The following is a 22,960-nucleotide window of genomic DNA, read 5'->3' as shown; positions in this document are numbered from 1 at the left end:
TCCCTGCTACCTTTATGATGACGTCGGTCCTCCTTGTGGGTGGACGTCTCACGCTACGTTTTCCGGTACGCGGCCTCCATTCCAGAACCTTGCTGCCCCATCGGCCGTCAGTTCTGTGTACTATGTGCCCTGCCCATTGCCAATTCAGCTTGCTACTTAATCCGTCGGGCTAGTTGTGAGCTCAATTGATACAAATAAACTAAGTAGGCACCTACTCGACTGAAGAAGACGACTGAATTAGAATACTTAGTTATAATTCCCTGGTCATTTTAACGGTTAGCAAGAACTCAGAGTCAGTCAGAATCACCACTTCAGTAGGTACTTACCAAATATTGGTAGACTTGTTTTAAGTCGCCTGACTAGCTAGCTACCTATTAAGTCTGTCGCCATAACAACAATGTTAACAGCATTTTTCTGTTCCAACAGTTATAGGTAAGATAGCCAACTGGCAGAGGAACTCCTCTGTGGTTGAGGATTCCGGGTGAAGCTCGCTTCCACTCGGCCTGTTCATCACTTTCTATCAGGTGAGATGCAGGCCAACCAAGATCTTCCTCGATGTGTATAAAAATCGAATAAGATATGACGTCACCACCAGAGCGAACCATGCGTTCCATGTCTCTCGTCAGATGATATCATGTGTAGTTTGAATAGTAGAAAGCCGGCGATCCTCCCATTTCGTAACCCCGATAGCGCAGTGGCGAGGAAGTTCCCACGGATAACGCGGGTTCGGTTCCGGACTTGTATCTCTCATCCGCCCTGACTCACTGCTAATAACATTTTAAGGTGATTTGTAAGTTTTGTGTTACTAAATGTTACTTACTTAGTTCTCGCATTTTATTAATAAAAAATATATATAATATGTTAAATGCTGTAGGTACTCAGATAAAAGCTTGAAAAGGTAACCGGCTGTTGCTAAATGAAATAAACTAATTTAATCGTGAGTTTGATTCCCGCCTTAGGCAGTTCGATTTTTTCAAGTTGTTTATTTCCTCTCCTGTGTTCCACACTTATTCCTCCTGACCTGAGGCTTGCGCCTAGCTGTACTGTGGGCTACTACGAGTATTAAGTTCTGGTTATTTCTCTACAGACTACGTATTTCAAGACGTGGTCTCCTCCTCTCAATAAACTTCGACCCTTATCGGTCCTCCAAAAAATATACTGTATAAGTAGCTGAAATAATTTTGTACTTCACTTCACTGGCAACTTCTAATCGGCCAATCACTTTGGGAGGCTTTTTCAACAGAGGACACGGCTGTGTGGCTAAAATAATAAGGCTATAATCATGCTTATAGCCAAGCCAAAGTGCCCTGGAAAGGGCTTATGTACTGAATAAACTATTTGAATTTGAAAAAAAAAAAGGTTCCAAGCCTTTTCAATGTTGGGATATCCTTAAATTCAACTTTTGAAACCTCAAAGTGTCAACCATTCCAGCTCGCTGGGTAAAAGAGTCGCCTGATCTTTATCAGCAAGCGCAGCGTAGGACATCCACCTGCAAGTAGTAGGAAGGCGCTGGATGCAGGCCGCTCTACCAACCGATCTATCTGGAAATCATTGGGGGATCACGTCTTGTAGCTGAAATGAGCATGATCCTAATGGTGCGTCCAGACTGGGCGAATTTGCTCGCGCGGCAAACTCAACATCCTGCTCACTCAAGAGCAGAGTGAGCAGGATGACCAGCGTGCCGCGCGAGCAAATTCGCCCAATCTGGACGCAACATTACTATATTCCCAGGTCCTTTACTATGTTAAAATACTGCTTTGGCTTTAAGTAGGTATTTACTTCATCATCATAATCTCAGCCATAGGACGTTCACTGCTGAAAAAAGGCCTCCCCCAATGCTTTCTATGTTTCCCGGTTGGTACCGGCCTGCGTCCAGCGTCTTCCTGCTACCTTTATGATGTCGTCGGTCCACCTTGGGGGTGGACATCCCACGCTGCGTTTTCCGGTACGCTGCCTCCACTCCAGAACCTTGCTGCCCCATCGGCCGTCAGTTCTGCTTACTATGTGCCCTGCCCATTGCCACTTCAGCTTGCAGCATTTACTTATTCTAGGTAAATCTGGTTTTGCCTGTGCGTTGTCTGTCAATCAAGATGCTATTTATACGTTCAGATAATGCATTATCTTATATTGGCACGCGAATCCTATTTTCGCCATTATCAGGACAAACGACCCGCAGGCCGACGATCTCCTATAATTAGCCCGGCTATTTCTAGACCGGGTTATTTCTAGGCAGGCAAACAAACCAATAAGGCGACTTCCTAAATGATGGCCGTGAGGGGTCTGATTCTAGGAATAGCTATTAACATTTTGAGTTTCGAAGATTTCTTTATATTTGCAAGAATAAAGAAATCATACTCGTACATTATGTATTTCTTGTTTAACTATATTCCCTTAGTTAGGTAGGTTTTATCAAAGTATTTGTGTTTAATTATTAGAAAGTTGAGGGCTCATTACTTACTTATTTACAATTTAAAGAAGAAGCAGTTGAATTTCAGTAATTAATAGAATCAACTCTTTTTGTTTGAACAGAAAATTACACCCTGTATATTCTAATTCACACCTATTTGGTGATTATTTTGTTTAGATACTTATTTGTAGAACTTCTTATTTTCGAAATATGACGTAAGACAGAGCATAAGATTCGAAAATTCTTCGAGAATAGGCGCCCAGCACCAAAAAGAAACAAAACCAGCCTTAGCAACTGGCCACTCGGCCGGTGAAAAAAAGAAATGCGAATTCTATTTTTAAATCGATGACATTCCACGGGCAAAGGGTCGTAAAATCGCCAGTTAGAATGCGCCTTTGGCGGCGCGCGCGCAGCGTTATGTAGCATAACCCTGACTTGATTTTAGGGTTCCGTTGGGTTTAATGCGGGTTGCAGACTAAGAACTAAGCTTAATTTGTTTAGCTTAGATCGCAAAGCTTTTTCATAGTTGTGTGCAAACTGCAAACTATACAAATATGGAAAACTGCGTAAGATATGCCAGTTAAGCTAAACTAACTTAGTGGATTAGCTCTTGATCTGAAACCCGTATAAAAATTAACTTAGTTTTGTACCTTCTACTGTTAAATACTTAATACTTAGTTACGAACGAGCTTAGTTTAGCCCGAAGGTAAACTGGCAGAGAATGCCTTTATGGCATTAATTTAGCATTAAGTATGTACGAGTAGGTACCAATTATGGCATAAATTAAAAGTTACATAAATAAACGAGACAATACTTATTAAACCCGAGAAAGAAGTACCTACTCGTAAAACTTCTACATGCAGAAAAGGATGATTCCAAGCTTTGGAAAGTAACTAACTACTTACTTAAGGCTTTTACTGATTATCACACACTTTTCCCTGTAAGTATAATTAAAGATGTTTTTCATACGGAACCCCATGTTTTAATGTGATTCGCGCTTACCCGTATCTTTAATGCGTCCCCAGATTCCTGCGAGTTTGGCTGCGTTAAAAAGTTTCTTCGATTTTTCAAATACCTCATTCGGCCTGGCAACGGCATAAATGCTTTAAGCTTTCATTATTTTTCTTGTTTATCGTTAAGGAGGTTTTGCTTGGGTGGTTTCTTATACTAGTGACTTGTCCAGGCTTCACACGGGCTGATTATTTTTACAAAGTTTTGGGAAAACCGTAGATAGTGTACCTACTTGACTTTCCCGCCTCTCGTTCTTAATGCTGCAACTCCTATGTAGTCAGGATCTATAGTTTGAACCCCAGACTATGTAATTTATAAGAAATGCAATAAACACATTTTGACTTTGACTTTACCAGCAAAGGGTAGTCCTAAATTGGAAAATTTAAGTGGCATTGGATTCGTTTTTCTTCAGTTTTGTTTTCTTTTCTCTCAGAATTTACTAAGGCTGAGTTGCACCACCTAATTTTAACCGTAACTATAACGATACCGGTGTTTTTTGTATAGACTTTGACATATTCAAAAGTATTCGAGTCAGCCATACATAAAGGTCTATACTCCCAGGTAAGCGCACAACTAACAGACGCGCAACACGGTTTTCGACCAGCGCGAAGTACGACCAGCAACCTACTTAATTATATGGCGGATATAATTCCAGCTGTGGACAGTGGGGTGCAAGTGGACGCCGCTTACTTTGATTACAAAAAAGCCTTCGACCTGGTCGATAATGAAGTGCTTCTTAAAAAGTTAGCGAGCGTAGGGTTTACTCCGCGGTTGTTACAGCTGTTTGCCAGTTATATGGGGGATAGGCAGCAGTATGTGGAATATGCCGGTTTCACCTCAGAACCCTATTTTACAAGATCGGGGGTAAGTCAGGGCAGTAATCTTGGGCCTTTTGAATTCATTTTAATGGTGAACGATCTGCCGACGGTGGTAAAGGATTCCAAGTGCTTGCTGTTTGCAGATGACTTGAAACTCTATCGTGAGATTAGGAGCCCAGATGACAAAGAGAAAATGCAAAGGGACATTGACAGGGTAGTGGCGTGGAGCGAGAACAATGGGTTGAAGTTTAACACCTCCAAGTGTTTAACCATATCTTTTACACGCACACGCAGCCCCCTCCTCAACACTTACAAGGTAGCAGGAACCACGGTTGTCAGGGTGAATGAAGTGAGAGATCTAGGCGTACAATTCACATCCAATCTTACCTTCAAAACCCATATAACGTCAATCTGTAAGAAAGCGTATCGGAACTTAGGTTTTATCCTGCGTAAAGCTCACGGTTTTAAGAATGTCACCGCAATAGTGACCCTGTACAATGCCTTAGTTAGAAGCCATCTAGAATGCAACTCTGTGATCTGGGCCCCGCACGAAGCTAAGTATAGCATCATGCTGGAAAAGATACAAAACAAGTTCGTAAGATATTTGTATCTGAGACGATATGGGGTGTACCCATTTTACCCATTGAAGTATCCCACCTTATTCATCCTGGGTATGGTGGGATATAACGAATTAAGGGTGAGGAGGGATGTTGCGTTGCTGGTTGACTTTTTCAAGTTGCTGAAAGGTAAGATACATAACCCGGAATTGCTGGGAACGGTATACCTAAATGTGCCGGATCGCTATGTGGAGCGCCGTCGCCGCCCGCGCCTGCTGGCTGTGCCGCGCGCGCGCACGGCTCTGCTGGCGGAGGCGCCGCTCACTCGCGCCACAAGACGTCTCAATGAAATAGCGGAAGTAGTAGACCCGTTTAATTGTTCTCTGAGTGAATTCGTAAGAGCCGCACTTTTTATTGTTAGTTTTAAGTAGTTAGTGTAAGTAGATACAGTGTACCTGCCTACAAAATAATTTATGCTATCGCATTAGGTTATTGACCTGTAAAGTTGGTTAAAGTTGGTGAAAAAATAAATAAAATAATAAATAAAATATTTTTAACGTTTGTTAAAGTTAAGGTAAGATGTTGCAACCCAGCCTAAATATCATGACTCGATATCCTCGTTTAACTTGAAGTTAAATGACTTTAGTTAGATATATTATTTGTGTTTCGCAGGGAAAATAATTGTAGGTTTAAGTATATCCTACGACTACAAGGTCTTTTTGAAAGACCATGCTGCAAAACATGTCAGTGGTAATTATTGCAATTATGAATTAAATAAAATTAAAGTGATTATAGTACACATGACCCGATCAGATAAGAACGACTGCATCATCATTTGTGAGTTGTGAGCAGATGATAAATAAAATAATCTTTGAAATTGAATATTCAATATACAGGTTTCTAAGTCTCGTATGGATAGACTCGTCTCTCGTAACCTAGGTAGGTAGGTACTAGTTGAGTCATAAAATAGCTTTTAAAGTCTGTTTTTACATTTTCCCCAAACCCAATAGTCAAAAACTTGTGGCCAAATATTACCTAAAGTGTTTCAAAAAAACAATTTCGTATTCTGTCTGTATTATCCTTGTATGGATTTCCTTATAAAAATTTGTTTACACCGATTTTATACCGATGCAAAGACAAGGAGCTAGGTTACAAAGATTCTGCACATTCTAGTTATCGGGACTATTTCCCACCTCTCGCTCCCACCGCTGCAACTCCTGTGTAGCCAGGATCTACAGCTTGACCGTCTATAAAAACCCAACCAGTGAAGGTCAAGTTTGTCCTGGGGGAAAGTGGAAAGTTACCTTCACAAGCAACTGCTCATGCAGAAGTAGAATGGCTGCTAGAAAGAAAGACAGACTTAACACCAAGATAGCTGGAGTAACTACCTTCATATTGTTGTTAGAGGTGTATAAAGCAGGTAGCAACATTTTTCAGAGAAATTCACAAAGTAAATGTTTTACCATGCGAATATACTTACTTTGCAAGAAAGTCATCGGTGAAATTAAAAGACCGTCTGCTGGCTGCGGGTGGATGTCAGAGAGCGAAGCCACTATAACTAAGGCAAATGTAGTAGGTTCAGCAAATACAATAGAACTTTATTGAATACTATATGCTGCATGCCAAATTTTAGCCCGATCCGTCCAGTGGTTTGGGCTGTGCGTTGATAGATCATTATGTCAGGCAGTCAGTGAGTCACCTTTGAGTTATAAAATACTAGCTTTCCGCCCGCGGCTTCGCCCTTGTGGAATTTTGTCTGTCGCAAAAAAAAACCTTTATCGCGCAAGTCCCTGTTTCAAAAACCGGGATAAAAACTATTCTATGTCCTTTCCCGGGACTCAAACTATCTTTATGCCAAATTTCATCAAAATCGGTTCAGTGGTTTAGGCGTGAAAGAAGGACAGACAGACAGACAGAGTTACTCTCGCATTTATATTATTAGTATAGAAGTATAGATAGCTTGTTTACTTCTCTTGTGATATTATAACCGTACCTGTAGCCGTAGGCCTGGGATGTGCGCCGCGATAAGCGGTTATCACGCCGTTTTATCGATTTTGCCCATACATGGTGACGTCGATAAAGTATATCACAGCGCGCATCCTAGCCCGGCTGGTTATGGTACGACCGACGACTGATGAAGCCTCTTACCATCATCTTAGAAAAGGAGAGGTACTGTCATGATGTAGGATAATTTTAGTTGATTAGAATTTTAAAACAGTTGTAATTTCTTGGAATTTTAATTTTCTCCTGCTATAAAGATAGCAGGCAGGATAGAACAAAGGTTCTGCATAAGATCTCGAGTTGAGATCACCCAGTGGCGACCACGGGCCTTAAGACGTAGAAGATTTGGTAAATGCTACGGGAAGTATCTGGATGCGGGCAGTGCAGGTCTGGTAGTTGTGAAAATCCTTGGGGGAGGCCTTTGTCCAGTAGTGGACGTCATTTTCTGAAACCAGCGAACGAAAGAACCACAGATCACAGCAACTAAAGGGAGATGTGACAAGGGGGCGTGGCCGGTGTCGCAGCAATATGCCCAAAAACGGAACATATTTCGCACCTACGTCATAATGTAAACAGTCTACATTGCTTGCGTAGTAATAAAGATTATTCGAACGTTGAGTACTGATACCGCAGTGGATAATGAGCACATATTTTGATTACTTTATGTGCGTGAATTTCTAATGCGACACTGAGTTTCGAACTCGGCGCCTTAGTTGGCATCTCTCTATATCTCTATTGAAAGAACGAAATACTCGTAGTGTAGATGAGTTTTTGTGATGTCATTCATCTAGGGATAATCTGAGCCTACGTCATCTTCGTCCACTGTGCCGAAGCGGCGCAGGAGTCGCGAGAGCCGGGACAGGCCAGTCGCGCCCCGATCGTCGCACGAGGAGCACGTGTGACCGCGAGTGACCGACAGTGCGATGAAGTGCGTGATCCTTGCCGGGTTCCTGATGACCCTACTGGGTCATGGATGTGGAAACGGTGAGCTTTTAAAAATTATTTATTTTGTATTTTTAACATTTTTTTTATTTAGTTATCATAAGCGATAAAATTAATATATTTATGAACTACATAAACTAAATATTTTCAAATAAAAAATATTATTGTGTCCTAAATCGTTGTCCAAACAACGCGACATGGGGCCCAGAATGCTGGCTGCATATCCGCGCTGAATGGCCAAACTAATTCGTTGGCCAAGTTCTTTTTTTTCTTTTTCTAATTTTTATTTTATTTTATTTATTTAGGACAACTGTCACCTGTCATCCGCTTTGCAATGGAGGGAAGTCGAACCTTAATTTCGAACTCCTCCTATTTTCTTCTGATTAATTTCGTTGCGGGTCCAATGACAGTTTAACTTTCCCCCGGGACAAACTTGACCTTCATTGGTTGGGTTTTTGTGGCGGTCAAGCTGTAGATCCTGGCTACACAGGAGTTGCAGTGGTGGGAACGAGAGGTGGGAATAGTACCGTTAGGACAACTAAAACAGACACAAGTACAATTACAATTAAGATTATCGACTTTAAAAGTAATTTATTTTGTGTAAATAGGTTTTTAAAAAGAGCCTTTACACGTCTTAACCCTACTACTACAGTTATAAATGGACCAGTGCTGAGAAGAAACAGCGCAAGAAACTCAGTAACTTCGGAAGAGAAGCTCATTTATTTTATTTTCATCAACAGCCCTTTACAGTCCACTGCTGGACTATGAGCCTCCTCCACTATAGTGGAGGGTTTTGCCATAATCTCCACGCTTGGCAGGCGGGTTGGAGATCGCAGTTTAAAAGATTGATGTTTTTCAGAGAGCGCTGCTGCCCATTCTCTGTTTGATGTGTAGTCCCTAAGTCGCCTCTTACGACACCCGCGGGAAGAGTAGGGGTTGGTGACAAATGTATTCTACTCTGCCGTCACCACACGGCTTATTTTATTTTATTTGTATAAATTAGGACAACCAATAAGACATAAAAATATTTACAACGTATTTGAACTTTTTCTTATTCACAATACAATTTTTTTTTGTGTTTCCTTTTTATCAAATTACCTACCCACATACCTACTTCCTAGTAGTAGTAGATTATGTGATTTTTTCTCTTGCTCCACTAAGTAGGAAGAATCTATCACCACTAACTCAAAAATTACTTTTACTGATCAATTAGGTAGGTACTTTTTATATCTTTTTTTAAAGTTATCTCATATTTTTAATGAATAACAATTTTTAATTAATGAAATCTTGATTTGAGATTGGGTCAGAGTTCACAGACAAAATTGAAACAACGAAGCTCGTGTTTATTTTACTGCATGTCAGTGAACTTCAGCCAATTTTAATTCAGTAGAAAATATTTCATTAATTTCCAATTACTTAATTATGTTAGAAGTTTTAACGATAAATAAATAAAGTTATAGAAAGTTTACTACGTTTTGAATTATAGGGAAATTTTCTCCAACTTTTTTCATGTTTTTTTCAGGAATAACACAATTTTCTGAATTGAAGTTTTAATAAATGAGTCTAGTTTTTTTGTTAACTGTCGTAATACTAAGGCCGAGTTGCACCACTTAACTTTGCCAGTAACAATGACGTTAACAGGTGTTTCTGTATGGATTTTGAAAGATTTTTGACGTTTCTCAAAGTTAAAATAAGACGGTGCATGCAACCCAGATTTAGTAAAATAAATATTTATAAAGTCATTTTATTTTATATACAGTTATTATTCTATTCTATTCTATTCTATTCTTTTCTTAACTATTGAAAACCCTCTGTGAACTGAAGAACTGGACCTAACTATGTACTTGATAATATTGTAATCAACATAATTCACAAATGTTTTATCTTTACACTCAATAGTTTATGTTAGTGCTTTATCACTAAGTTTGCGAAAAATGTACGGCTCTGGATCTCAAACAATAGTTTTTGTCTGACTGATAATTATTTATAGGTACTTGATAAAACAAATGCGGGCTAGCCCAGTGATTTGAGTTTATTTTTTTTTTGTGATAATTTTTTTTTTGTGGTTTGTATATTAACTTAGTGGGCACTTATTCACACCTAATTTGCGGTTTTTTAACTTTGAAAAATAAAACTTACTAGCTTCACGCGCATGGACTACATTATCTACATATTTTACGGAACCCTATTTTTTTCCAAAATAAAATTTAGCCTATGTTACTCGTGGATAACGTAGCTTTCGAATGGTGAAAGAATTTCTAAAAACGGTCCAGTAGTTTTTGAGCCTATTCATTACAACCAAACAAACAAACAAAGTTTTCCTCTTTATAATATTAGTGTAGACAAAGTACGTAGTACCTACGTAACGGTGGTGGTACTATTTCTAAATTTTGTGGAGATGCAGCGTTTTGACAGCTCACAAAAATACCTAAGTATCTTGACTTTCAGAAATTGACTGGTGGAGTCCATCCCATAATTAAAGAGGCGGCATATAATTTGGTTGACGCACATTACACCGATTTATAAAAATCAAATGCCGACCAAACTATGGGCCGATAAAAAGTCTGCGGGGACTCTTAGGTAGACAGACCAGCCTATTTAAAGCTCTACGTCACACCAATCCGTCAAACTTAAAGCACCGAGTTCAAAAGTCAATCAGTTTTCAGACCAACAAATTGGCGTCTGGCGCTATGCCAAAAATAGCTCCAGTAGTTGGAGCTGTGCAAAACAATTGAGCATCACAAAAAGTTGGCTGATGGGCACCGATTGGAAGCAATCGATTGAAGGGGAAAGCTCATTGGGACAATTGATGGTGATTGGGCCAATTCGCGGGATCGGTCAAGAACGGACTTGATTGATTTGTTTCTAAGACATACATAGATAGACTAGCTTTCCGTCCGCGGCATCGCCCGCGTGGAATTTTGTCTGTTACAGAAAAACTTTATCGCGCGTCCCTGTTTCAAAAACGGGAATGGAATATCCTATGTCCTTTCCCGGTACTTTACTATGAACTATCTCTATGCCAAATTTCATCAAAATCGGTTCAGTGGTTTAAGCGTGAAAGCGTGACAGACAGACAGAGTTACTTTCGCATTTATAAATGATATATTATATTATATTAATGAAATATTATAATATTAGTATAGACTAGTATAGATATTACTCTCTTAGGTATGCGTATAAATGCGGGTAGCGCAAGAATATACCTTCTATCAGAAATAATCCTTAAGGAAGACCTTATCAGTGGCCATTTTAGAGTTGAAAGAGAATGAAGGAAGGCATGTTACTTGTCAGTATCACCAGATCTATCTAATCATGATGGACTGTTCACTCTCTTCCAGAAGATGGGAGAGAGTATGGGTGAAGCTCGCTTCCACCTTCGGCCTGATCATCTTACCATCAGGTGAGATACAGGCCAAGAGCTTCCTCGCTGTGGATAAAAAAAAGCAGCAGTGGTGTGAGGCTTGTCCCCATGCTATCCGCGATCATTCGGAAAATTATACATACTTAGATAGGTAATCGAAAATTCTTTAGATTAAAAAATGTTAGAAGTAAGGAATGTGGCAGCATTGGCGTATATTAAACTTAATCTTCGAATCAGTAGCCCAAACTCCTGGCACGAAACCCTCCTCCCCCTATATACAGGAATGTTTTTGGGTAATAATTTGCTGAGAAATGTTTCAATTCAAGATATGTTGAAATTTTGAACTAAAAAGAAAAAAAACTGTAAAAATGAACAAAAAACATTGGCAATCCAAATCGAAATCTTTGCAATATTAAAGAAAATATAAAGTCCTAAAGAAAAAAAGTCCATCCATTGCAGAGTTGCGTACGCAATATCATTGCCGCATCACACAAGAACATCAAACACAGGACAAGGAAAACGACACGACACTTCCCACAGATAATGGTGGCATTGTGCAAGCAAATTATTAATTAATTGGACTGTTTGCCAGAAGGACGCTGGCGATTGAATTATGCCATATAATGTTGTAGAAGAGGAAAATTAGCATCACTTTCTTGGGCTGAGTTGCACCACCTTTAACCGTGACTACGAGTATAACGATAACCGGTGTATTTTGTATGGGGTTTGACAGATTTTTGACGTTTGTTATAATTAAAGTAGGATGGTGCAATCCAGTCTTATTAAATGTAAATGAAACTGTGATGGACCTGTGGGTCTAGACAAAGTGCAAAAGCAAATTATAATCGCAAACCAGTCGAAAAGTGGTCGCAAAGCCCCTTTTTTGTATGGAGTTTTGACGGATTCGATTTTTGTGTTGAAAAAGTGCGTTTTGTCTAAGGGGGCTGGCCACATAAAAAAAGAAGAAGAAAAAACTGCGATAGAATAATGGCAAATGACTGGATCTTCTGCGCGACGCCATTTTCCTAATTATGGCGCAAATAAAATGTTTGTTTTTTACTTTTGGAAATAAGTTTATCTAGGTTGATTGACAGGTCGCTTCGGGCTAAGATGGCAGCAGGATCTGCAGGATCATGACTATTGCAAATTAATCAGAAACTGGCGAGCTTAAGAATCCTCGCTTTATATTTCATCTACCGTGTTAATGGCTATGCTCACATGACATTGGCAAACGTGGAAAAACACAATAGCCATAGATGAGAAGAAGAATCCTCGCAGCATTGGCTGTCATAGTTAATTTTATACCAAGGACTCACCAGCTGTCATAGGCATCAGACATTGTCGTCATAGGCACAGATTACGAATAAGTTACTACTCATAGGCATCAATTGTTTTAGGCTAACAGTAATGTTTTAATGCCTTTCTTCCCCTTATCTTTTGTGTTTCAAGATAAACTTAAGTGCTAAAGTACTAAGACTGCACAAGGCAATCGTACATAGACAACGGAGGCTTGTCTGTGACCGGGTCTATGATAACCAGCAAGATTTGGACGTCAAGTATCGGCGCGCGCGCACGTGACGTCACGCCTTATCACCCGTTATCACCCTGAGGTCGAGGGTCGTGTTCATTCATGTACAGTTCACAGTACTTGAGACTACGTTGCTATTGCAAAATCGCACGTATTCCAACGACATAAGATGGAAATAGCTAGCTTGATGTACAGGGTTTGTACGTATGATGTCATGCGCGCGTGTGGTGCTTTGTAATCACATCCCTGTGCGGTTTCCTTTTATTATTTTTTTACGACACATAAATTTCCATAATATATTTCCACGATATAATTTATTTATGCTGTAATACTTACTTCTAGTTCTTGTAGCATTGGCAGTTACAACTTTGATCAATAGATGGCGTTTGTCAGTTGTAATTGTATTTCTAAATCGCGGTGACCAGGTTACGCTAACATTGGATTAATTATAAACATAAGAAGCAACCAGTGGAGTGAGCGAAAGGCAATAAAGAAAAACAAGAAAGTACAACAACTTTTCTATAGATGATTTTGTAAATAGAAAGTAAATATCATGTAGATACTGAAATAAGTTTCATTGGACGGTACAATTAAATGCTGTTAAAACATTGTTAAATAAATAAAATAAAATAAAAACAAAATTCGAGTTAGCCTACTTGAAGTTGTAATTATTTCTTTGATACTTTAATAATTTTAATGAATTAATTAATTATTATTCTGTCACATAATACCTGCCCATTAATTTATAAGAAAACACTAAGAGTAATTCTAATGAGTAATTCCGTGACATACGCAATAATTATGTATTTTTGTTGTGGTTTTCTTTCAGTAACCTCCATGACGTGTCGGGAAAAACTTATTTATTTAATTAATTCGTATTTAGTGTTGTTATAATTATTTATATACTACATAGAAATAAATTATCAATTACCTAGGCAATTCTAAAATTAGTCAGGGGTCACTACTTATAACCCGATATTCTAAGAACTACAGCGGAAATGTAATTAGTAGGTATAACAAATAGGATGTGATAACTTTTATAAGAATTGCCGCTTGATAATTTTACGAATTTTCCTCCTTTGAATTCTTCAAATTAATTATGTTTCATGTAAGTACATAGTAGGTTCTTTTCAGTGTTTATGCACGTGTTTATTTAATTTTTTCATAGGTATCAAATGATTTTTTTGCCTTTTTACGATCATCATCATCTCAGCCATAGGATGTCCACTGCTGAATATAGGCCTTCCCCAATGCTTTCCATGTTGCCCGGTTGGTAGCGACCTGCGTCCAGCGCCTTCCTGCTACCTTTATGATGTCGTCGGTCCACCTTGTGGGTGGACGTCTCACGCTGCATATTACGAACGAAAAATCATAATTTTCTTAATGATTGTGTGTAGGCAATACAATTTCTAAATTTTTCATTATCTGTATAAATATTTCTATTTGTTAGGTACCCATGTCAACGACCTATAATTCCAAAAACAATTAAAAAGTACTTGAATACCTAATGAGAGAGTCATTTGTGGACTAACCAAAACTTAACCGAAGATTTATAAGGATAAAAATACTTAAAAAATCTCTGTTTCATGTATAATGCAAGACACTGTTAGGTGTCTCTAGGTCACAAGTCAAAAGAAAGTTGTTTTTGTTTTGTCGAAATAGAAACTTATTGACATTTGCATTTCGCACGTCGCGTTTTCTAATGAGTGGAATATTTTAACAAAAATAATAGTAAAAGTTCAATAAAAAAGATAAGACTTTTTTTATTACAACAAGGCAGGTATTGAACTTAATCCATAGGTAAGTACATTCAGTCAAAGTCAAATAGTGCATGACATCAAGTGGCCAAAAAGTTGACATATGGTTAACATATTAAGGTGATACAAGGTTTTATTGAATTTCTGTTAACACGTTTCTTAACAATTTTGTACGGAACTCTATTATTTTAAAAATAAAGTATCCTTATTTAATGTCTGTCACTTGCCAGTGAAAATTCTTGTTTAACTTTGATAATCCTATTGATTTATGAATTAAATAAACATTTGTACTCCGATACACTTCTCAGTAGTAACGTAATTGAAAGTAGTATTTATTATTGTCATTTAGTTATTATCTTATCTCATTGACATTCAAAATAGCATTATTTTGATTCGGTTGGACTTAAAAAGTTCTAACTTACAACCCGTAGTAAAAAAATTACCTACGTATACCTATCTGAACAAAATTCTATAATAGGTACCTACCTATTACAAAATTTTGTTCAGATACCTGTACCTACAGCACATGTTGAAATAATATACTTTAAGGACAAAGTTTACTGTAAAAATACGATATCGTGAACTAAAGGTGTATACAACACCATCTGTTTGAGACTAAATAGCAATTTATTTTGTACTTTTTTTACTTCATATTCACGGATTTTTTAAATCTTCTAGCCTTCCAGATGGAAAGGATTAAAAGAAACGAAATATGTTTATTAAATTCCAATCCAGATCTTATTATGAAGGTTATAAAAAGTTAGAATGTAGCCCTTAAGGATTTTATTACAATATGTTTTCTTATCTTTGAAGCTCTACCAGCGCTCAAGACAAACATAATGGCAAGTGTAGCATAGTGTGAATTTTAATGCGCGCTCGGATTACATAAACGCATAGGTATTATTAAAAGCCGGGTATTGACCCAGGCTAGTTCGTCTAAACTGGTCCTTCTGGTCTAAGCCTTACACTCGCGGCCATGGTTATTTGCCATAAGTGTGATTACACTATTTAATTAACTTTAAATAAAAAGCAAACCAGTAAGTAAGGGTGAAGTAACGGTTTTGGCTATCTTTATTCTTACATCGTTTTTGAACAAATTAATTTTGGATTTAATTTTAGTCTATTTTTAATTGAGTCCGTTCATAAATGTTGCAGATTTCGAAGACTGTGATGTAGGTATAACACTTTCGTAAGTAATTATATTGTGTCACGTTAGCCCATCTTCATGATTTTCTTTTGAGGTTTTGTGTTTATTATACGCTACGTCTTTAATAAAAACTACCAATACAAATATTACATTAGTCTTCGGTTTGTCATCGTAGTCGTAGAGCAGTTAATTGTAGTAGAGTATTGGGCTGACACTGTTAGTTGGTTGCCGACAAGACAAGAAGAAGAAGAATGTTAGATTTAGGACCACTAACTCGTTAGCACAATAAGTTCCCAATGTGTGGCCCTTTTCTCGGCCGCCACTGTACCGCATGTACTCGCCTACGTTCCGCGAATGGGTAATACAACCAACGGTACACCAGGGTAGTCTCAATGTCCTTAGCATGCAAATGTGACTGTCGGTCTACTATGCAAAACATTTGGAAAAAGTTATTTTGTCTCGCTCACTCGTACAGACATCTTAGGTTGTGTGAGATAGATGGAAAATCCAACGGTACACCAGGGTAGTCTCAATTTCCTTAGCATGCAAATGTGACTGTCGTTGTCGGTCTGCGATACAAAACATTTGGAAAAAGTTATTTTGGCTCGCTCACGTGTGAGATAGATGGAAAATCTAACGGTACACCAGGGTAGTCTTAATGTCCTTAGCATGCAAAATGTGTATTGTCGGTTTGTGATGCAAAACTATTTCGAAAAAGTTATTTTGTCTCGCTCACTCGTGCAGGCATCATAGGTTATGTGAGATAAATGGATTTTTTTTTACAATTTGTATTGCAAAATTACTAATAGTCCCTTTAGCCCCTCGTGTTAAGCTAAATAAGCTTGTGTTACGAGTGGGCTCAATAGTCCAGCAGCGGTGGGATTGGAATTTGGAACCCGCGTTCCTCGGATCTCGAGTCGGCCTATCCGACCACTTCACCGTTGGGCTATGTTCGTGGCTATACATATAAAATCAGCAGCATCACCAGTTTAACTTCCCCCGGGATATACCCTTAATTGGTTGGGTTTTATTGATGGTTAAGTGGAAACAATGGGAATAGTCCCGTTGCCAATGGCGCTAACTAGTGAGCGTATGATAGCTCAGAGCATATACAATTTTTGCGCAGTTTACTATCTAATTATGCAATAACAATAAATAAATGATCAATTAAAAACCGACATGCGTTGACCAGACGTTATCTCGTGAACCTTGGCTTAGTATCTCATGGAAAATATTTGTTTAACTCATACGTAAGTTGTTTCTATTATTTATTGATATTATTTACGTAGGAATTCCCCTTATCTGTTCCGAGAAATGATTGAGAAGATAGTCAATAAACCGATACTTTATCCGTGTCAATAGACATAAGCAATTATACAAACAAACAATTGAGACTGAGCATCTAACATTATACACTGACTTACACGGACACCCGTATTCACAAACGATGCTTGCTTAAGTGAAGCAGCAAATCAAACGGACGGCCTTGAATAGAGCTCTGTGATTGGTTCGTGTGTCACCCTGTGCGTCCACGCGCACTGTGAGACCTCATAGTAATATTTGTGAATACGGGCGTGAGTTTCCTCCGCCACTTCTTCTCAACACCAGTCGATTGTCCAGTTGTCCCGAAGTGGTGGTAGAGCAAGCTACATCAATTGGGAAGTGTATAGGTCCCCTAAAAAGGGCCTACAAAGAATTTGAATTGAATTTGGTGTATTTGACGTGTGTTTTTGAGATTTCCTCTAATTTCTTCTTTATCCTCCCATTACGCGAAGTCGGCGTTGACAATCATACTAGCTTTTGCCCGCGGCTTCACCCGCGTGAAATTTTGTTTGTCACAGATCGTCATAAATTATAGCCTTTATGTTATTCTGGGTTATAAACAATAATACTGTAAAGTTTCATCAAAATCCGTTCAGTAGTTTTTGCGTGAAAGAGTAACAAACATCCATCCAGATATCCAAACTTTCGGATTTATAATATTAGTAGGAAGTAGGATTTGAAATTAAGTTTTTCAAATAGCAATTGGAGGAAAGATAGTCAGTTCCTCTGTGGTTGTGGATTTCAGTTTCTTTCTTTCCACTAAAACCCGACGGCGTCCTCCGGAGTCCAATGAAACAAGCTCTCGCAGAGCCAGGGTCATCTGTTATCGTCCATTCATGCGATTTGAATGCTTTAGACGTACTACGCGACTTAACCCCGACCCCTGATAACTGTCACGCTCGGCCACGGCTCTGTATCTTGAACTAACTAGTTATTTGTCTTTGGGTTTATGAGTACAAGCGACCCACTCCGGCTTCGAATGGGTGCAACGAAAGACAAACCTTCCTCATGAATCACTTTTGTATTGCTGAAAACTGCGAAGTTTAAAGATCTAAGCAGAAAAGGTAACGAATAAGATCAGTCGCAGCTTAGCTTTCAACTCTAGGTAGGTAAATAAATCATATAATTAACTTTTTTAAAAAATAAAACCGACTTCAAATGCGTGAACACAAAAAAAAACTAAAAATTAAAAAAAGTTCTACCCTTGGGGGTGAAATATTTTCTTCAAATTCGCATGAAACCACCCTTTTGATAATACCTATTCAACAAAAAAATAATCGTTCAAATTGGTTCATAATCGGCGGAGATATTGCGTATAAAAAAGTTCATCCCCAATTTTCCACCCTTGGGGGTGAAATATTTTCTTCAAATTCGCATGAAACCACCCTTTTGATAATACCTATTCAACAAAAAAATAATCGTTCAAATTGATTTATAATCGGCGGAGATATTGCGTATAAAAAAGTTCATCCCCAATTTTCCACCCTTGGGGGTTGTTTTTTCTATTATTAAATTTAAATGGGACCACCCTTGAGGTATTACCTATACGCCGAAAAAAGATTTGTTCAAATCGGTTCATAATTGGCGGAGTTATCGCGTAACAAACATAGAAAAAAAAACATACGGGTCGAATTGAGAACCTCCTCCTTTTTTGAAGTCGGTTGAAAATTCTCATAGCGCAAGTAAGTAATAGCGCAAGTAAGCCAAGACGTAATAATAGTGTGAACACCATCTCGGTTAGTTTCTCCTTCCCCCAACCGTGCATCGCCCATACTTCGGCGCCAACAGACTATCTTTCATCAGCAGGTCACGTTTCCACGTAGGAGCAACTCCTGCAGCACGACTCTCTCTCATTTTCCAGAGACAACTTGAGGATTTGTCAGCTACACTGGCCAGAAAGATTAGGTAGGATTAGGCACTATCTTTATGAAAGAAATATTAAAATATTCGGGACAATAAATGGGCCAGTGTTGAGAAGAAGCAGCGCAAAAAACTCAGTCTATTGTCCGACCATCCATCTGTGCATTTTTACTAACTTTTAATATATTTTGTATGAAAAATTTCGACATTGGCTAGCGAGCCTCGACTGTAAGTTGTAATTATGGAGCCAATTGTTGGGGCTAATAATAGAACTGCAATAATTGCGGGGTTAAAGGGCAACCGCGCCGCCGACAGCCGCCCAAATTGGAAGGCATTTTGTCAAGGAATCCGATTGTTTTCGGCCATTCTCAGATGAGCTAGTTTTTGGGTGTCCGGGCTGTTAAATCGTTAAAAATGACAAATTAGAGACATGCATGTATTTTTATATGTTACTTAACAACCCCATCCAGTTGTGCATTAAATCATAGGCCTCTATTTTAAGTATTTGTGACTTAATAAATTTCATGAACCTCTATTCTCTAATTACCGTTACGCGTCCGCGCACCGACTTAATGTTAAAACTTGGCTGTAATTTTTATGTCGTATAGATTTGGTTTACTCCATTCAACATTTTAAAGAGTACAAAAGATTNTTTTTTATGACGCTATTTATTTATATACAAATTTATCAATGCAAGATATTGTTTTCTTACTATTTTACATATTTTTTATAATTACCGTTAGATTAAGTATTAGCCTTATCTAATTACCGTGACCATAAAATTTTTGGGTCTCATTTACGCGAAAACCGCTTGGAATAATTTGACGCCTTAACGATTGTTAAATTCGTACTTTTCATGTGTTTCATATTTAAATGCGTTTAAGTCAATTAAGCCAAATTTCAAAAATGATATGGTAATTAGGCTGAGAACGCCTAATCGTGAGAATGGCCGTTTTATGATATTTCGAAGAAAAATACTGTAAATCCTACATATTAATAAATATGGAAGTCTGTTAGGATCTTTGTTACTCTTTCATGCAAAAACTACAGAACGGATTATGATGAAACTTCACATAACCATAAAATAACAAATATAAGCTATAAAAAAAAGGTTGTACTCCTATTAATAACTTTATGTTAGGTACCTTTTGTCCTTTCCTGGATACCCTATTCCTAGTTCTTAGCTCTTTGTTGATGATATTAATTTAAATTCTCTTTCTGTTTCAGTACTAAGATGTTCGTTGGAAGGAACAGACGCCGCTTGCTCCAATGACGACGAAAAAGGTAAAGATCTTGTTACATCTTTGTAGTTTTGTCATGTTCCGCCAACAGCTTAATAGCTGTGATAATATTAGTTTTGTCTCTTGTACGCTCACAATCTAACAGTTTTGCATGTATTTTTTATTTACAACTGCATCATTGTTTACGGACGGATTTCGGCCGTAAATTGTCATAATCATCAGGTCATTAGTCTCCTAGCAGGAGCAAGACCCTCACCAATTTACCTTAGATTCAGCCTGACGAAATAACCTGTTAATGATGTTACTGGCCTGATCGCCTTTAAGGCTCGGCCAAACCAATTCGTGCAGCCGGCGTGCGCGATGGCGAAACGCATTGATCGCCATCGCCATAGCGCACGCCGGCTGATCACGTTGATTTGGTCGAACCTTTACCCATCTGTTCAATCCAGAACAGTAATAATAAAATTGTTCAATCATCAATTCCAGTCCAATCTCCCGTGGAGGTGGAAGAAAAGCCAGAGCGGCAGACGGAGTGCCTGGCTGGTAGCGAGTGGGAGAGCAACTGCCACTACTGCCGCTGCGCCGACTCAGGAGTCGCCGAGTGCTTGAAGCAGGAGGCCTGTGATTCTGGTGTCTTCTGTAAGTATTCTTATGGGTGGAACCTTTACTGATTGGGTCGGAATTCATTATCCATTATGCATTGAGAGATGGATTCTTCAAATGTTATTCACGTGTTATTCCCTTTATACTGGAGAAAAGTCAATCCTAAAGTAATTCGAACCTCTGCTTATCTTCTGTAAAATTTCGTGGCGGGTCTAAGGACTGTTTAAATTTTCCTAAAACAAACTTGGACTCCACTGGTTGGGTTTGTCAAGTTACAGCGGTGAAAATGAAAGTTTTCATCGCTGCAGTGTTATTAGTACATGTATGTAGGAACTAATCGTATAGTAATTATGAGGTACTTAATATTTTTTTAAAGCGGAACCGATCAACTGCAAGCCAAACACGACCTTCGAGCGCGAGTGCAACACCTGCGTCTGCCTCGAGAATGGCTTGGCGCTGTGCACCATCCAGTACTGCCGGAGATCAGCTGGTGAGTTTCTTCCATCATCACCATCTTTCAGTGTTTGGGGTGATGTTTTTCTGTGATTTAAGCTAAAAAGATATATGGTACTACCACTAAAGTAATAAAAAGCTGAAGAAAGCTGTAGCGTCAAGAGGTAAATGGTGATTATGGTACAGTCAGCATCAAATAATTCATGACATCCATAATGCCCAAAAAGTTGACAACACCACCTTATTCCAATGAGGGCTATCGTTTTTATACTTAACAGTTGGCACCCCTGGCGATTGACAGGACCTTACTCTACAGTGGCGCCATCTTGATGAGTGCAATTGCGATAGTCCTCCTACCACTTTAGCGCTCACCAGTTGGTGCCACTGTCTTCGCTACTAGCAAGTGACAGGACCTTACTCTACAGTGGCGCTAACTGGTGAGCGCTAAAACTATAGCCCTCATTGGAAAAAAGATGTGTTGCGAACTTTTTGGCTACTTTAGGTCGTCGTCGTTTCAGCCAAATGACGTCCACTGCTGGACAAAGGCCTCCAAGGCCTACTTCGGCCGTCACGAACTATTTAACGCTGTCTGTAATACAGTTAAATAGCTAAACAATTTAGGAGTCTTCTTGATGATGATGAAGCCAAAACTTTCTGAGGTAGTTCCTGATTCCAAATTAATGTTTTCAGCCCCAAAGAAGTCCGAGCTGCCAACAGGCAAAGAATGCGCACCAGGATCAACATGGCGCAGCAGATGCAACGACTGCAAATGCATTGCGTCCGGCTACGCTGCATGCACTGAGGCGGCATGTGTGGAACAGGACGCAAGTGAGTCCGCTGATTTGGTCTTTTCCTTCATCATCATCATCGTTATCATGTCATTTCCCCTCTACTGCAGGAGAATGGTCCTCTCTCTAATTTACGTGAGGCAAATGAAAAATTTGGCCTATATTTGCCACACTGGTTAGACAGGTTGGGCCTGATCACCTTTTATTTTTCTTATCGTGTCGACAACAAACTTACAAGAGTGGCGTTGTCAGCAGCATTCATTAATCCTCCTAAGTGCAGTTGCTCGGGCACTCAGGGCACGACATCATATTTTATGCTTCATCGACTGGGGAACAAAAGAAAAGTGTGACGTCACACATCTAAGAAGGTTGGGGTTGTGGGTATGCCCGTCATGCCCTCTACAGTGGATCCGCGCCTATTTCCCGTGACCTTCACTAATTAGGTCATCTTCAGTAGATTACATTCGCCTGTACTTGGATAAAGAAATCTTAGCTTAAAATAGGTGGTCTTACTAGAACACAGAGGCACTTTGTTTGTCACCTATCATCCGCTTTGCAATGGAGGGAAGTCGAACCTTAATTTCGAACTCCTATGTTCTTCTGATTAATTTCGTTGCGAGTCCAATGACAGTTTAACTTTCCGCCGGGACAAACTTGACCATCACTGGTTGGGTTTTTATAGCAATCAAGCTGTAGATCCTGGCTACACAGGAGTTGCAGCGGTGGGAACGAGAGGTGGAAATAGTCCCGTAGAACACAGAGGCAGTTAAATAATATTTCATTCCAGAGCCCGAGATCCGTTGCGCGCCCAACACGATGTGGCAGAACGACTGCAATACTTGCTGGTGTAGCGCCGAGGGCCGCGCCATGTGCACCAAGGTCGGCTGCGTCTCCTTCGCCGGTAACCACTTTGAGATCACCATCATCGCTATCATACTATACTATACTATATACTATACAGTGTGTTTGGGATAGGGCTAGCGATAATTTAAGGCGATTTTATTATGTCAATTTTATCGACAAAATGCCCCCAAAAACCAGTGCCGTAACTAGGGCGGTGCCAGCGGTGCCCAGGCACAGGGCGCAGACCCTGGAGGGGCGCAGAAATGACCAGACCAGTATCTAGTTTTGTTTCATGCACGCTCCGCACCCCCCCCCCC

At 39.2% G+C, this 22,960-nt stretch overlaps 1 protein-coding gene across 4 annotated transcripts in view; it reads left to right on the top strand.

Annotated features, from left to right (window-relative positions):
* The first annotated feature begins 7,627 nt into the window (after nucleotides 1–7,627).
* LOC114364097 (SCO-spondin) overlaps nucleotides 7,628–22,960 on the top strand; it is a 22,352-nt gene continuing 7,019 nt past the window's right edge. For 3 of the 4 annotated variants that reach the window (XM_028320095.1, XM_028320096.1, XM_028320094.1), the window contains exons 1-6: nucleotides 7,628–7,778; nucleotides 19,943–19,999; nucleotides 20,443–20,595; nucleotides 20,936–21,049; nucleotides 21,703–21,840; nucleotides 22,588–22,701. In XM_028320095.1, coding sequence (XP_028175896.1) covers nucleotides 7,718–7,778; nucleotides 19,943–19,999; nucleotides 20,443–20,595; nucleotides 20,936–21,049; nucleotides 21,703–21,840; nucleotides 22,588–22,701 — 637 coding nt within the window. In that variant the 5' untranslated portion in view covers nucleotides 7,628–7,717. The remainder of the gene's footprint in view (nucleotides 7,779–19,942; nucleotides 20,000–20,442; nucleotides 20,596–20,935; nucleotides 21,050–21,702; nucleotides 21,841–22,587; nucleotides 22,702–22,960) is intronic. The other variant, XM_028320097.1, reaches the window with a different exon arrangement.

Source organism: Ostrinia furnacalis, unplaced genomic scaffold (genome assembly GCF_004193835.3).
Source record: "Ostrinia furnacalis isolate ACB-3 unplaced genomic scaffold, ASM419383v2 OfSCF7348, whole genome shotgun sequence".
NCBI classification, from domain to species: domain Eukaryota; kingdom Metazoa; phylum Arthropoda; class Insecta; order Lepidoptera; family Crambidae; genus Ostrinia; species Ostrinia furnacalis.
The sequence above is the reverse complement of the archived record's forward strand: the minus strand, read 5'-3'. Positions and strand labels throughout refer to the sequence as shown.